At 31.3% G+C, this 15,024-nt stretch overlaps 1 protein-coding gene across 1 annotated transcript in view; it reads left to right on the top strand.

The window, feature by feature from the left end:
* LOC134721151 (uncharacterized) overlaps positions 1-13,397 on the top strand; it is a 30,164-nt gene extending 16,767 nt beyond the window's left edge. Inside the window, exons 8-9 of the mRNA XM_063583956.1 lie at positions 1,077-1,376; positions 12,556-13,397. Coding sequence (XP_063440026.1) covers positions 1,077-1,376; positions 12,556-12,899 — 644 coding nt within the window. The 3' untranslated portion in view covers positions 12,900-13,397. The remainder of the gene's footprint in view (positions 1-1,076; positions 1,377-12,555) is intronic.
* Positions 13,398-15,024: the final 1,627 nt, after the last annotated feature.

Below are 15,024 nucleotides of genomic sequence, written 5' to 3'. Positions count from 1 at the left end.
GTAAAATTGTTATCAGCCAATAAAACATAAACGATGTGCTTAATATATATTTTGTTAACAAAATTGAACCGAACTGGCTGCTTATAACAATATATCATTTCAATATTCTGCTTTAAATCTATCAATGTTTGTGACAGAAAAATCGTGTTAATTTGTGTGTCTTAATTGCACCTCGTGCCTAGTTGAAACACTTTTATATTTAATAACTAACAGCTACTGGTCAGGTAGAAACTGCTTCTTTAATTATTGTCAACGAAAATCTAAAATTTATCAGTACTTGTGGATATTTTTTGCCGGCCTGGAATTTACCTATGTTGTGCCAACCATGATGCCGCAATTAAATCGTAAACCATAGACAAGATCTTTTAAAATTGTTTCATCAGTCCCTATCAAAAAGTTCCATTTAAAATCAAATTATCGTTCAGTTGATAGATATTCCAGAGCTTGTAATTCCTTAACTTGATATGGGTTGCTGCTTACAATCATCTTCTTAAAATCAGGTATCAAATTGTTTAGTTGGAGGCATTCATTCTCAAAATATACGACATCCTCACAAGTTGGTTGACCTTCATAGAAAAACAGATGACGACATATATGTTTCAATAGTTATCAAAGGTATCAATTGACTAGAAATTGACATCGCCGAATTAAAACTATCGGTTAAATTGTATTTACGCAAGAAACACTATACAGAATCTACTTAGTGTTTCGGTACACCTACGATCATCCTCTTGTTTGGATTTGGTTTGTGTTACTCATTTTTTGAATTTCTATGTTGTGTTTAGCAGACTGTTGGTTGTCTTTGGTCGTTTTTCTAGTTTTAAGCCATTTCGTCATTTAATTCCGAACTTGAATATCCCATTGGTATCTACCGCCTCTACTTGTAAAGTATATGTTGTGAATAGAATAAAAACACTAATAATCTGTTTTGTGAAAGAATTTAATAATGATATAATTGATTAATTACAATGTATGTAATATTATCAAAACATGTTTTAATGAATAATAAAAATAAACATACATTTATGTTAATCTCTAAAGTTTCGAAATTCATTTTTTTTATAAACAAAATCCAGATATAATCAGGAATAATGAAAGCAGAATCAAACGGGAGATTGAAACCAAACAGATTTTAGATCATATGATGACACATTTGGTGATCTCAGTCGACGACAGACGCCGTATTGAACAACATGCAGGGCAAGATGATAGGAATAAAGTATTGCTTGAAATAATACTAGAAAGGATAGACGTAACTTATTCAGTGTTTTTGGATGCACTGCAAAACAGTGGATACACAGATCTAGCAGATACATTGAAATGTGAAATACAAGAATCTGGCCAAATTGCAACGTTAGCATCAACACAAAATGAAGGTATGCATTACAAATTAGCGTCTCGCCTCAACGAGGTGACAAGTTTGATATAATGTCTGTTTGAGGGTAACATCTGATAACAATATGACATTGATACCTACGAATATATTTGTGTTAACAATGGGGCATCCCTGTTCTAGTTGAATTGTATGGCCCCGCCTGCGAAGTCATGGTCTAAAGATTTTGAAACTTTTGTTTAGTTTAAATGGTTATTAATTACATCAGTTTTGAATGAACCTATTATGGTACTTGTGAGTCTTTAATATTAAGTTTGCAGTTTTTTCAACATTTTTTTTTCTCATTTCCAAAAAGGTTTAACCTACAGATGGGTGCGGTCCTAACCTTGACAAAAGTTAACTTAGAGTTAACTTGTTGACTGCTTTCTAAGTTAACTTGAGAATTTTTAAGCAGTCAAGCAAGTTAACTTCGTCGTTGGTGGACCAGACCTACGGTCTGCTTTTTTAGGACTGCTGCAGACCTATCAACAAGTCTGCTCCAGACCAGACCTGTGGACAAGTCTGCTTTTGACCAGTCCTAAGGACAGGTCTGCCCCAGACCAGACCTGTGGACAAGTCTGCTTTTGACCAGTCCTGAGGACAGGTCTGCCTCAGACCAGACCTGTGGACAGGTCTGCTCCTGACCAGACCTGAGGACAGGTCTGCTTTTGACCAGACCTGTGGACAAGTCTGCTATTGACCAGACCTGAGGACAGGTCTGCTTATGACAGATTATCGTTATAAGAGTTTTCATATCAGCCTTGAGCTTTCCGCATGATTAAAATATGTAAACAACATTCGCATTGTTTTTCCACAGATATCATTTATTATTTACTCGCTAGACTCTAATAAATATCATACAAATGCTCTCTTTTATTTGATATACTTGTATTCTTATATAAATAAAAAATGGCTATACGATCACACAGAGTTTTTTTTTTATTAGAAGACGGATAGAAAGGTTATCCAACGCATCGGAACAATATTCTTATATCACGGGATATTGGCAACATTGTTCACGTTACTTCGTTCCCCGTTGTTTACCTGTCCCTTCCTAAATTTTACTTTATGCATAAATTTATACTTGCATGGATATTTCATTGATATTCAACTTGTTTGCATTGGATTTACTATTCTATTTCCCGCAGAATATTCTAACAGAAATTGTACAGTGTCCGTAAGCATACGGTGTGGCAAAACTATCAACAATCTCGTCAAATTCGTCAGATTTATCGAGAGATTTGTCATTGCCGATATTTATATGGGACATCCTAAAATTATACTCAATGCGCACTCTAATGAAATAGTTGCCACTTGACGTTTATTTATAAACAAAATCAATCAACCGACATAAAATATTCCAAGAAGAGAACCTCGTATATTTGTTTTTATTAAATCATTGTAAATAGTACAAATGAATTCAGACATGTCAGTGTTGGTACTTTGATGATGTGGCACAATAGTTTTGTTTTACACGTACACCATCATGAACTCCTATATATGATCTGACTGATATAATGAATAAAGAGATGAAATTCTGACATTCTCAATTTAATCAGAATATTTTTTGCATTAATAGTTTTCCAATATTATTGATTACGTGTACATTTACGGTCCTACTAAAATGTGAACAGGAGCGCCAGGAGAAGACATTAAGGCGCTCGGTACAATGGTATGCGGGTATATAGATTTGCAAATAAAAGTGCACATATGATCAGTTTTGGTCAACTAGTTTTGTTTTCCAAGTCAGCATGAGGTATTAAAACTACTGAAATTTTGTTACGTATCAATATTTTGAATAAAAGGAGGACACGCTGGTATCCTAAATTTATGCGAATAAAAATTTGTTGTTATTAAATTGCAATATTGCTGTCCATTGTCATGATTATATTATACATTGATTCCTGACATAAAAAATATGGCTGATTTACTACTATGCGGGTACGTCATGATGTATATAGATTTACAAATTAAATACACATATGGTCAGTTTTGGTAATGCGGTCAAATAATTTTGTTGTACAAGTCAGCTGGAGGTATCAAAACTACTGAAATTTTGTTACCTATGAATATTTTGAATAAAATGAGGACATGCTGGTATCCTAAATTTATGCGAAAAAAATTTGTTGTTATTATATTGCAATATTGCTGTCCATTGTCATGATTGTATTATACATTGAATCCTGACATAAAAAATATGGCTGATTTACTATGCGGGTATATAGATTTGCAAATTAAAGTGCACATATGGTCAGTTTTGGTGGATGCAGTAAAACAATTTAGTTGTACAAGTCAGCTGGAGCGATCAAAACTACTGAAATTTTGTTACGTATCAATATTTTGAATAAAATGAGGACATGCTGATAACTTAAATTGATGTGAACAAAAATTTGTTGTTATTATATTGCAATATTGCTGTCCATTGTCATGATTATAATATACATTGATTCTGGCATAACAAATATGGCTGATTAACTATGCGGGTATATAGATTTACAAATTAAAGTGCACATATGGTCAGTTTTAATGGATGCGGTCAAATAATTTTGTTGTACAAGTCAACTGGAGGTATCAAAACTACTGAAATTTTGTTACGTATCAATATTTTGAATAAAATAAGGACATGCTGGTATCCTAAATTTATGCGAACCAAAATTTTTTGTTATTATTTTGCAATTTTGCTGTCCATTGTCATGATTGTATTATACATTGAATCCTGACATAACAAATATGGCTGATTAACTATGTGGGTATATAGATTTAAAAATAAAAGTGCATATATGGTCAGTTTTGGTGGATGCGGTCAAATAATTTTGTTGTACAAGTCAACTGGAGGCATCAAAACTACTGAAATTTTGTTACGTATCAGTATTTTAAGTAAAAAGAGGACATGCTGGCACCCTTAATTTAGGCGAACAAAAATTTGTTGTTATTATATTGCAATATTGCTGTCCATTGTCATAATTGTATTATACATTGAATCCTGACATTAAAAATAAGGCTGATTTACTATGCTGGTATATAGATTTACAATTTGAAGTTCAAATATGGTCAGTTTTGGTAATGTGGTCAAATAATTTTTGTTGTACAAGTCAGCTGGAGGTATCAAAACTACTGAAATTTTGTTATGTATCAATATTTTGAATAAAATGAGGACATGCTGGTATCCTAAATTTATGCGAACCAAAATTTTTTATTATTATATTGCAATTTTGCTGTCCATTGTCATGATTGTATTATAAATTGAATCCTGACATAAAAAATATGGCTGATTTACTATGCGGGTATATAGATTTGCAAATTAAAGTGCACATATGGTCAGTTTTGGTGGATGCAGTCAAACAATTTAGTTGTACAAGTCAGCTGGAGGTATCAAAACTACTGAAATTTTGTTACGTATCAATATTTTGAATAAAATGAGGACATGCTGATAACTTAAATTGATGTGAACAAAAATTTGTTGTTATTATATTGCAATATTGCTGTCCATTGTCATGATTATAATATACATTGATTCTGGCATAACAAATATGGCTGATTAACTATGCGGGTATATAGATTTACAAATTAAAGTGCACATATGGTCAGTTTTAATGGATGCGGTCAAATAATTTTGTTGTACAAGTCAACTGGAGGTATCAAAACTACTGAAATTTTGTTACGTATCAATATTTTGAATAAAATAAGGACATGCTGGTATCCTAAATTTATGCGAACCAAAATTTTTTGTTATTATTTTGCAATTTTGCTGTCCATTGTCATGATTGTATTATACATTGAATCCTGACATAACAAATATGGCTGATTAACTATGTGGGTATATAGATTTAAAAATAAAAGTGCATATATGGTCAGTTTTGGTGGATGCGGTCAAATAATTTTGTTGTACAAGTCAACTGGAGGCATCAAAACTACTGAAATTTTGTTACGTTTCAGTATTTTAAGTAAAAAGAGGACATGCTGGCACCCTTAATTTAGGCGAACAAAAATTTGTTGTTATTATATTGCAATATTGCTGTCCATTGTCATAATTGTATTATACATTGAATCCTGACATTAAAAATAAGGCTGATTTACTATGCTGGTATATAGATTTACAATTTGAAGTTCACATATGGTCAGTTTTGGTAATGTGGTCAAATAATTTTTGTTGTACAAGTCAGCTGGAGGTATCAAAACTACTGAAATTTTGTTATGTATCAATATTTTGAATAAAATGAGGACATGCTGGTATCCTAAATTTATGCGAACCAAAATTTTTTGTTATTATATTGCAATTTTGCTGTCCATTGTCATGATTGTATTATAAATTGAATCCTGACATAAAAAATATGGCTGATTTACTATGCGGGTATATAGATTTGCAAATTAAAGTGCACATATGGTCAGTTTTGGTGGATGCAGTCAAACAATTTAGTTGTACAAGTCAGCTGGAGGTATCAAAACTACTGAAATTTTGTTACGTATCAATATTTTGAATAAAATGAGGACATGCTGATAACTTAAATTGATGTGAACAAAAATTTGTTGTTATTATATTGCAATATTGCTGTCCATTGTCATGATTATAATATACATTGATTCTGGCATAACAAATATGGCTGATTAACTATGCGGGTATATAGATTTACAAATTAAAGTGCACATATGGTCAGTTTTAATGGATGCGGTCAAATAATTTTGTTGTACAAGTCAACTGGAGGTATCAAAACTACTGAAATTTTGTTACGTATCAATATTTTGAATAAAATAAGGACATGCTGGTATCCTAAATTTATGCGAACCAAAATTTTTTGTTATTATTTTGCAATTTTGCTGTCCATTGTCATGATTGTATTATACATTGAATCCTGACATAACAAATATGGCTGATTAACTATGTGGGTATATAGATTTAAAAATAAAAGTGCATATATGGTCAGTTTTGGTGGATGCGGTCAAATAATTTTGTTGTAGAAGTCAACTGGAGGCATCAAAACTACTGAAATTTTGTTACGTATCAGTATTTTAAGTAAAAAGAGGACATGCTGGCACCCTTAATTTAGGCGAACAAAAATTTGTTGTTATTATATTGCAATATTGCTGTCCATTGTCATAATTGTATTATACATTGAATCCTGACATTAAAAATAAGGCTGATTTACTATGCTGGTATATAGATTTACAATTTGAAGTTCAAATATGGTCAGTTTTGGTAATGTGGTCAAATAATTTTTGTTGTACAAGTCAGCTGGAGGTATCAAAACTACTGAAATTTTGTTATGTATCAATATTTTGAATAAAATGAGGACATGCTGGTATCCTAAATTTATGCGAACCAAAATTTTTTATTATTATATTGCAATTTTGCTGTCCATTGTCATGATTGTATTATAAATTGAATCCTGACATAAAAAATATGGCTGATTTACTATGCGGGTATATAGATTTGCAAATTAAAGTGCACATATGGTCAGTTTTGGTGGATGCAGTCAAACAATTTAGTTGTACAAGTCAGCTGGAGGTATCAAAACTACTGAAATTTTGTTACGTATCAATATTTTGAATAAAATGAGGACATGCTGATAACTTAAATTGATGTGAACAAAAATTTGTTGTTATTATATTGCAATATTGCTGTCCATTGTCATGATTATAATATACATTGATTCTGGCATAACAAATATGGCTGATTAACTATGCGGTTATATAGATTTACAAATTAAAGTGCACATATGGTCAGTTTTAATGGATGCGGTCAAATAATTTTGTTGTACAAGTCAACTGGAGGTATCAAAACTACTGAAATTTTGTTACGTATCAATATTTTGAATAAAATAAGGACATGCTGGTATCCTAAATTTATGCGAACCAAAATTTTTTGTTATTATTTTGCAATTTTGCTGTCCATTGTCATGATTGTATTATACATTGAATCCTGACATAACAAATATGGCTGATTAACTATGTGGGTATATAGATTTAAAAATAAAAGTGCATATATGGTCAGTTTTGGTGGATGCGGTCAAATAATTTTGTTGTACAAGTCAACTGGAGGCATCAAAACTACTGAAATTTTGTTACGTTTCAGTATTTTAAGTAAAAAGAGGACATGCTGGCACCCTTAATTTAGGCGAACAAAAATTTGTTGTTATTATATTGCAATATTGCTGTCCATTGTCATAATTGTATTATACATTGAATCCTGACATTAAAAATAAGGCTGATTTACTATGCTGGTATATAGATTTACAATTTGAAGTTCACATATGGTCAGTTTTGGTAATGTGGTCAAATAATTTTTGTTGTACAAGTCAGCTGGAGGTATCAAAACTACTGAAATTTTGTTATGTATCAATATTTTGAATAAAATGAGGACATGCTGGTATCCTAAATTTATGCGAACCAAAATTTTTTGTTATTATATTGCAATTTTGCTGTCCATTGTCATGATTGTATTATAAATTGAATCCTGACATAAAAAATATGGCTGATTTACTATGCGGGTATATAGATTTGCAAATTAAAGTGCACATATGGTCAGTTTTGGTGGATGCAGTCAAACAATTTAGTTGTACAAGTCAGCTGGAGGTATCAAAACTACTGAAATTTTGTTACGTATCAATATTTTGAATAAAATGAGGACATGCTGATAACTTAAATTGATGTGAACAAAAATTTGTTGTTATTATATTGCAATATTGCTGTCCATTGTCATGATTATAATATACATTGATTCTGGCATAACAAATATGGCTGATTAACTATGCGGGTATATAGATTTACAAATTAAAGTGCACATATGGTCAGTTTTAATGGATGCGGTCAAATAATTTTGTTGTACAAGTCAACTGGAGGTATCAAAACTACTGAAATTTTGTTACGTATCAATATTTTGAATAAAATAAGGACATGCTGGTATCCTAAATTTATGCGAACCAAAATTTTTTGTCATTATTTTGCAATTTTGCTGTCCATTGTCATGATTGTATTATACATTGAATCCTGACATAACAAATATGGCTGATTAACTATGTGGGTATATAGATTTAAAAATAAAAGTGCATATATGGTCAGTTTTGGTGGATGCGGTCAAATAATTTTGTTGTACAAGTCAACTGGAGGCATCAAAACTACTGAAATTTTGTTACGTATCAGTATTTTAAGTAAAAAGAGGACATGCTGGCACCCTTAGTTTAGGCGAACAAAAATTTGTTGTTATTATATTGCAATATTGCTGTCCATTGTCATAATTGTATTATACATTGAATCCTGACATTAAAAATAAGGCTGATTTACTATGCTGGTATATAGATTTACAATTTGAAGTTCACATATGGTCAGTTTTGGTAATGTGGTCAAATAATTTTTGTTGTACAAGTCAGCTGGAGGTATCAAAACTACTGAAATTTTGTTATGTATCAATATTTTGAATAAAATGAGGACATGCTGGTATCCTAAATTTATGCGAACCAAAATTTTTTGTTATTATATTGCAATTTTGCTGTCCATTGTCATGATTGTATTATAAATTGAATCCTGACATAAAAAATATGGCTGATTTACTATGCGGGTATATAGATTTGCAAATTAAAGTGCACATATGGTCAGTTTTGGTGGATGCAGTCAAACAATTTAGTTGTACAAGTCAGCTGGAGGTATCAAAACTACTGAAATTTTGTTACGTATCAATATTTTGAATAAAATGAGGACATGCTGATAACTTAAATTGATGTGAACAAAAATTTGTTGTTATTATATTGCAATATTGCTGTCCATTGTCATGATTATAATATACATTGATTCTGGCATAACAAATATGGCTGATTAACTATGCGGGTATATAGATTTACAAATTAAAGTGCACATATGGTCAGTTTTAATGGATGCGGTCAAATAATTTTGTTGTACAAGTCAACTGGAGGTATCAAAACTACTGAAATTTTGTTACGTATCAATATTTTGAATAAAATAAGGACATGCTGATAACTTAAATTGATGTGAACAAAAATTTGTTGTTATTATATTGCAATATTGCTGTCCATTGTCATGATTATAATATACATTGATTCTGGCATAACAAATATGGCTGATTAACTATGCGGGTATATAGATTTACAATTTAAAGTTCACATATGGTCAGTTTTAATGGATGCGGTCAAATAATTTTGTTGTACAAGTCAACTGGAGGTATCAAAACTACTGAAATTTTGTTACGTATCAATATTTTGAATAAAATGAGGACATGCTGGTATCTTAAATTTATGCGAACCAAATTTTTTGTTATTATATTGCAATTTTGCTGTCCATTGTCATGATTGTATTATACATTGAATCCTGACATAAAAAATATGGCTGATTTACTATGGGGGTATATAGATTTACAAATTAAAGTGCATATATGGTCAGTTTTGGTGGATGCGGTCAAATAATTTTGTTATACAAGTCAACTGGAGGCATCAAAACTACTGAAATTTTGTTACGTATCAGTATTTTGAGTAAAAAGAGGACATGCTTGCACCCTTAATTTAGGCGAACAAAAATTTGTAGTCATTATTTAAATGAATTAAACTATTGCTGATTGTGGCTGCATAGTTCAAGGATGTATAACTAACAAGGACGTATACACCTAACATCAAATATACTTCTTTTCAAAAATATACATAATATGATTGAATTTGATCTCGGAATATATATATATATTCAGTGCCTGTTATCATTGTAACCGATATCGTTTTTCTAATAGATAGATTGCCAGATCACAGATAAATTTGTGTTACGTTCTGTGCGTACTTATTTTCAAATATTTGTATTTAATCCTGTTCATAAAACGGAAGTATTCATATTCAATTACTTTATTTTCGATGTTTATACTACGAAACAAAGATATTTTTTTTTTTTTAAATCAACGAAGAGCGGTCCTGGTTACAAGTTAACTTAGTGTTGAGCAGACCAGTCAAAAGTTAACTTGGGAACAGGTCTGGTTTTGATCGGATTTGTCCAAGCAGAAGTTAACTTTGTGGCAGGACCGGTTTCCAAGTTAACTTATGTTAACTTTATGACAGGACTGGTTCCGAAGTTAACTTATGTTAACTTTATGACAGGACTGGTTCGAAGTTAACTTATATCAATAGCGGACCTGTTTCCAAGTTAACTTTTTGGCAGACATAAAAACAGTCCTAGGACCAAGTCCGCTTTTCAAGTTAACTAGATTTTGGTCCTAGGACTGGTCAGAGCAGTCCTATATTCGGTCACAGGTTAACTTTGACCAGTCCAAATGACTGGTTATCAAGTTAACTTGCTGTACAGGTTAGGAGTGCACCCATCTGTATCAAAGTATTGCCATTTGTGTTTCAACAATGGCAATCAACTGTCATAATACATACGTTATTTTATAATGAGCCCATATACATAATTTAGTCATGTGACCTTGACGTCATTTACGTTTTGTCATGGTTTTCTACGGTTTAAAATGGAATTTAAAATAAATTATAAGAAATTACTGTAATATGTTTTCTGTCTATTCGAAATAGCATAAAAATGTGGTGCTCACCGTTAAATAACCTGCTACGCGCGTTATTCAGTGTGCACCAATATTTTTGTATGTTATGTCTTCATAGACAGAAAAAAAAATAGTACAGTCATTCATTAAATGGAAAAAGGGATTTCTTTTAAATTTCCTAAATTTGAGTTTGTATGTCCGATATGTAATGGTGGGTGAAATCTAGTTGCGACATTGCAACTCTTTGAATGCTTCGGAGTTGGACACCAGATTGTTTGGACAATTGTTGTGTAAAGAATGTTACCTTTTATAGACGTTTCATTTTTTATCCATTAGTTTATTGTACAATGTTGTAAGCAGAAAGCTTTTTTATGGCTTTAAACACTCAGTCAAACCAAAATAGAAACATCTTATAATTTTGTATTGTCTTAAACAAGCTGTGCAATTTCAATTTAATGACAAATACAAAATTTGATAAGATTGCCAATGAGAAAACGTTCCAAAAGAAACCAAATCCCGTAGAAGTTAACAACTATAAATCATAGTTACAATGTAAATATTCGAAGATCACAGTTTGAAAATAATTTAGGAATGAATATAAGATAAAGAGAACACAAAACGCCTATTTCTATAATAAGAAATAAACTTCATCAACTGTTCGTGTCTGTTCCGGCCGATAGAACAGCAGACTATGTAGAGATGGTTTGCTGTAAATACATCACGGACGTTCTTAAGAATGAAATTTTAGATTCATCTTAATTTAAGTTAAGGCGCTTCACAGAGACTCGAATATTAAAGTAAACAAACATATTATAACCACATCACAGCTACATACTCTACTGAACATTAAAAGATCCCTATTATGTATTGGTTACCAACACAACATCAAAAAAATAAAATACCGTTTCATCTCGACTTCTAGTAGGTGTCCAACAACCTATTTTTCAGTGCTTGTGTGCTTTTAACTAGTTACTTTACTACTAACACATACCTTATTATAAACTTTTGTAATAAAATATATGAAAATATTGATACTGTTTGATAATTATTTCTTTAAATAGATATATAAAAAAAAGTATATATGTTTTTAGTACTCTCATATCTGTACTTGGTTGCTGTTGTGGTGAACAAGTACCAGGCCATTTACACTCGATGTTTTTGTTATATGTACTTCTATTTGTATCAGTTAGATGATAAAGCCCTTTTCAACTGTCTTTTATAGTTCGGACTTATGTTGTACTATTACATCAAAGTCCCAGGTTATGGGAGGTTTGGGAATATGTCCAACCTTGCAAAATTATGTACGTATGTATAGGTTCAGAGTCTGTAATTCAGTTGTCGTTTGTTGTTGTGTTACATATCTGTTTTCCTTCATTTTCTATCTGCACATTAATTAGATTTTCATTATTGAAGGCCATACGGTGACCTATGCTAATTTCTATGTCATTTGGTCCCTTGTTGAGAGTTGTCGCATTGACCATTAAACCACAGAGAACGTTGCTGGAAATGGATACATTCCTAAAAAAAAGCATTCGGTATTTTTGTTATTTAAGCTTTTAATTTGGAAATCATTAATTTTGTTACTTTATTGTTTGTCTTGATAGTTAAAGCTTATATATTAACACGATGTCCTGGTGGGTAAGTCAAAATTTATTTGTATCATGAAAGTTAGAGAGACAGTTTTAATTGTTTATATTTATAGGAATATCAGACGTTGCAGATCACATGTATGTGCTTCAACTGCAGAAGAATTACTCCAATATAATCAACAATGTTATTTATGAAACAATAGAAGATCATCTAATATCAAGTGATACCTTGACTATGGAGGATAACCAAATGATAAAGTTCGGTTCTACTCAAGAACAAAAGAACAGGGAATTGATGGACAAACTTTTGCGTAGAGGTGAAAAGGAATTTCGTGAATTTCTGGTAGCTTTGCGAGATGAAAATGCAGAATTAGCGGATCAAATACGGAACACGGAAGTTACAAGCAAGGATATTTTAACCTTTCAAACTTGCTTCAAACAATCTGATGGAATATAGTTTGTAGCATTTTGTTCTTGAACAAATATTTAGTACCAGCTGAAAGTATGACACGTTTTTGCTTATAAACATAAGGAAAAGTCTTGTTAAGTCAAATACTTATGATTTGAATAAAACAAAAAACTCGAACGCAAAAAATATCTCATTGTGTATATGTTTTACAAAGCATACTTATGTTATTCAGAAGAAAATTAAATCAAATGATGCTTGTATGTCAATATACTTATTATACTTAAATCAAATGTAAACTTTTTCATTTATGATTTTAAACCATGACGATATACCATACATGACCACTGCGTCTTACCAAGGAACAAAAAGAGGTTAACTGCATTACTAGGTTCAAACATGTATTTCAACATCCCTAATTATTGACGATCAACAGGGAAACAATGGTCAGATCAATACCTTTAAACAATCTTAATTAAAATATTTAAATAATTTTTTCGAGCTGATGTTTTGTAATATTCAAATTTATTAAGTGCTGATTTTTTAGTATATTTGCTATATGTTTGATTTTTTTTGTGATGTTGTGTACTTTCTAATAAAATAATAAAATAAATGTCAGTTATTTTAAATTCCATATAATAGTGATAGATAATCAGTTGCTGAAAACCGAAATGCATTGTGGTCTTATAAAAACAAGATATACATGCTGTAGTTGTCAGGATCATCCTTCAATATTTAAATTTTAAGTACATTGTAATGTCATCTAAACTTCTTATGCGATTGCCAATATGCGTTGAGTGGTTTTGTGCCGTTTCAGTCGAAGTCCTAAGGTTGACATGTTCCATATTTTGGTTCCGATTTTGCAGCAAATATAATTTGAAGACACAAATGGTTAACAATTGTTCATATTTCAGTACAAGCATTACATACTACATGTACTATGGATTACTTTTTATTCTTGAGGTACCTATTTTCGTGAATAACTTGGTCACAGGTGTTTTCTAGAATAGAAGTTTTCTGAAGGCTTTTTAATGCCCCACCTACAATAGTAGAGGGCATTATGTTTTCTGGTCTGTGCGACCATTCGTCCGTCCGTCCGTCTGTTCGTTCGTCCGTTCGTTCGTCCGTCCGTCTGTCCCGCTTCAGGTTAAAGTTTTTGGTCAAGGTAGTTTTTAATGAAGCTGAAGTCCAATCAATTTCAAACTTAGTACACATGTTCCATATGATATGATCTTTCTTATTTTAAAGCCAAATTAGACTTTTGACCCAATTTCACGGTCCATTGAACATAGAAAATGAAAGTGCGAGTTTCAGGTTAAAATTTTTGGTCGAGGTAGTTTTCGATGGAGTTGAAGAAACTTAGTACACATGTTCTCTATGGTATTATCTTTCTAATTTTAATGCTAAATTAGATTTTTTATACAATTTCACAGTCCTTTGAACATGAAAAATTATAGTACGAGTGGGGCATCTATGTACTTAAGACATATTCTTGTTAAAAGTATACTTTGGAAAAACTATGAAATGAAACGTCCACTCAAATGCATATTTTCCTAAATTCGAGAAAATTGCTTTCAATGAAAAGGTATAAATATCAAAGAAAGAAGACATTTTATAAATTATTGAAACCTTATTCGATCTGTTACCATAGATGAAATAAAACAAGAGAACAATAACATCTTGATAATGTGTTAAATTCAAATTGGATAATAGTAAAATAACAAAAAATAACAAACTTCGAGGAAAAGCATTTCTAAAAATCGAATAACACTACTGGTATACTATATCTTGTTCATAGTTGGTGTGTATCGAAGACAAAGAAACATCACAAAAAATCCGAACTCCGGGGAAAATTCAAAACGGAAGGTTCTTTATCAAATGGCAAAATTAAAAGCGAAAACACAACAAGGTAGGATAACAACAGTCAAATTTCTGACTTGGTAGAAACATTTACTTAATTTGTAGCAAAAGGTGGATTAAACCTGACTTTATAGCTTACTTAACCTTTTGCTTGTATGACAGTCGCATACCATACAATTATATTGACAACAATGTGATTCAAACCCAAACAAACATAATAGGTAAAATTGTATAAAAGAGGGACGAAAGATACCAAAGTGACATTCAAATTAGTGTATACTAGTGTTGTGATCTTAATCACTTTAAAACAAACAAA

This window comes from Mytilus trossulus, chromosome 6 (assembly GCF_036588685.1).
Source record: "Mytilus trossulus isolate FHL-02 chromosome 6, PNRI_Mtr1.1.1.hap1, whole genome shotgun sequence".
Taxonomy (NCBI): Eukaryota; Metazoa; Mollusca; class Bivalvia; order Mytilida; family Mytilidae; genus Mytilus; species Mytilus trossulus.
This window is presented reverse-complemented; position numbering and strand designations above follow the sequence as displayed.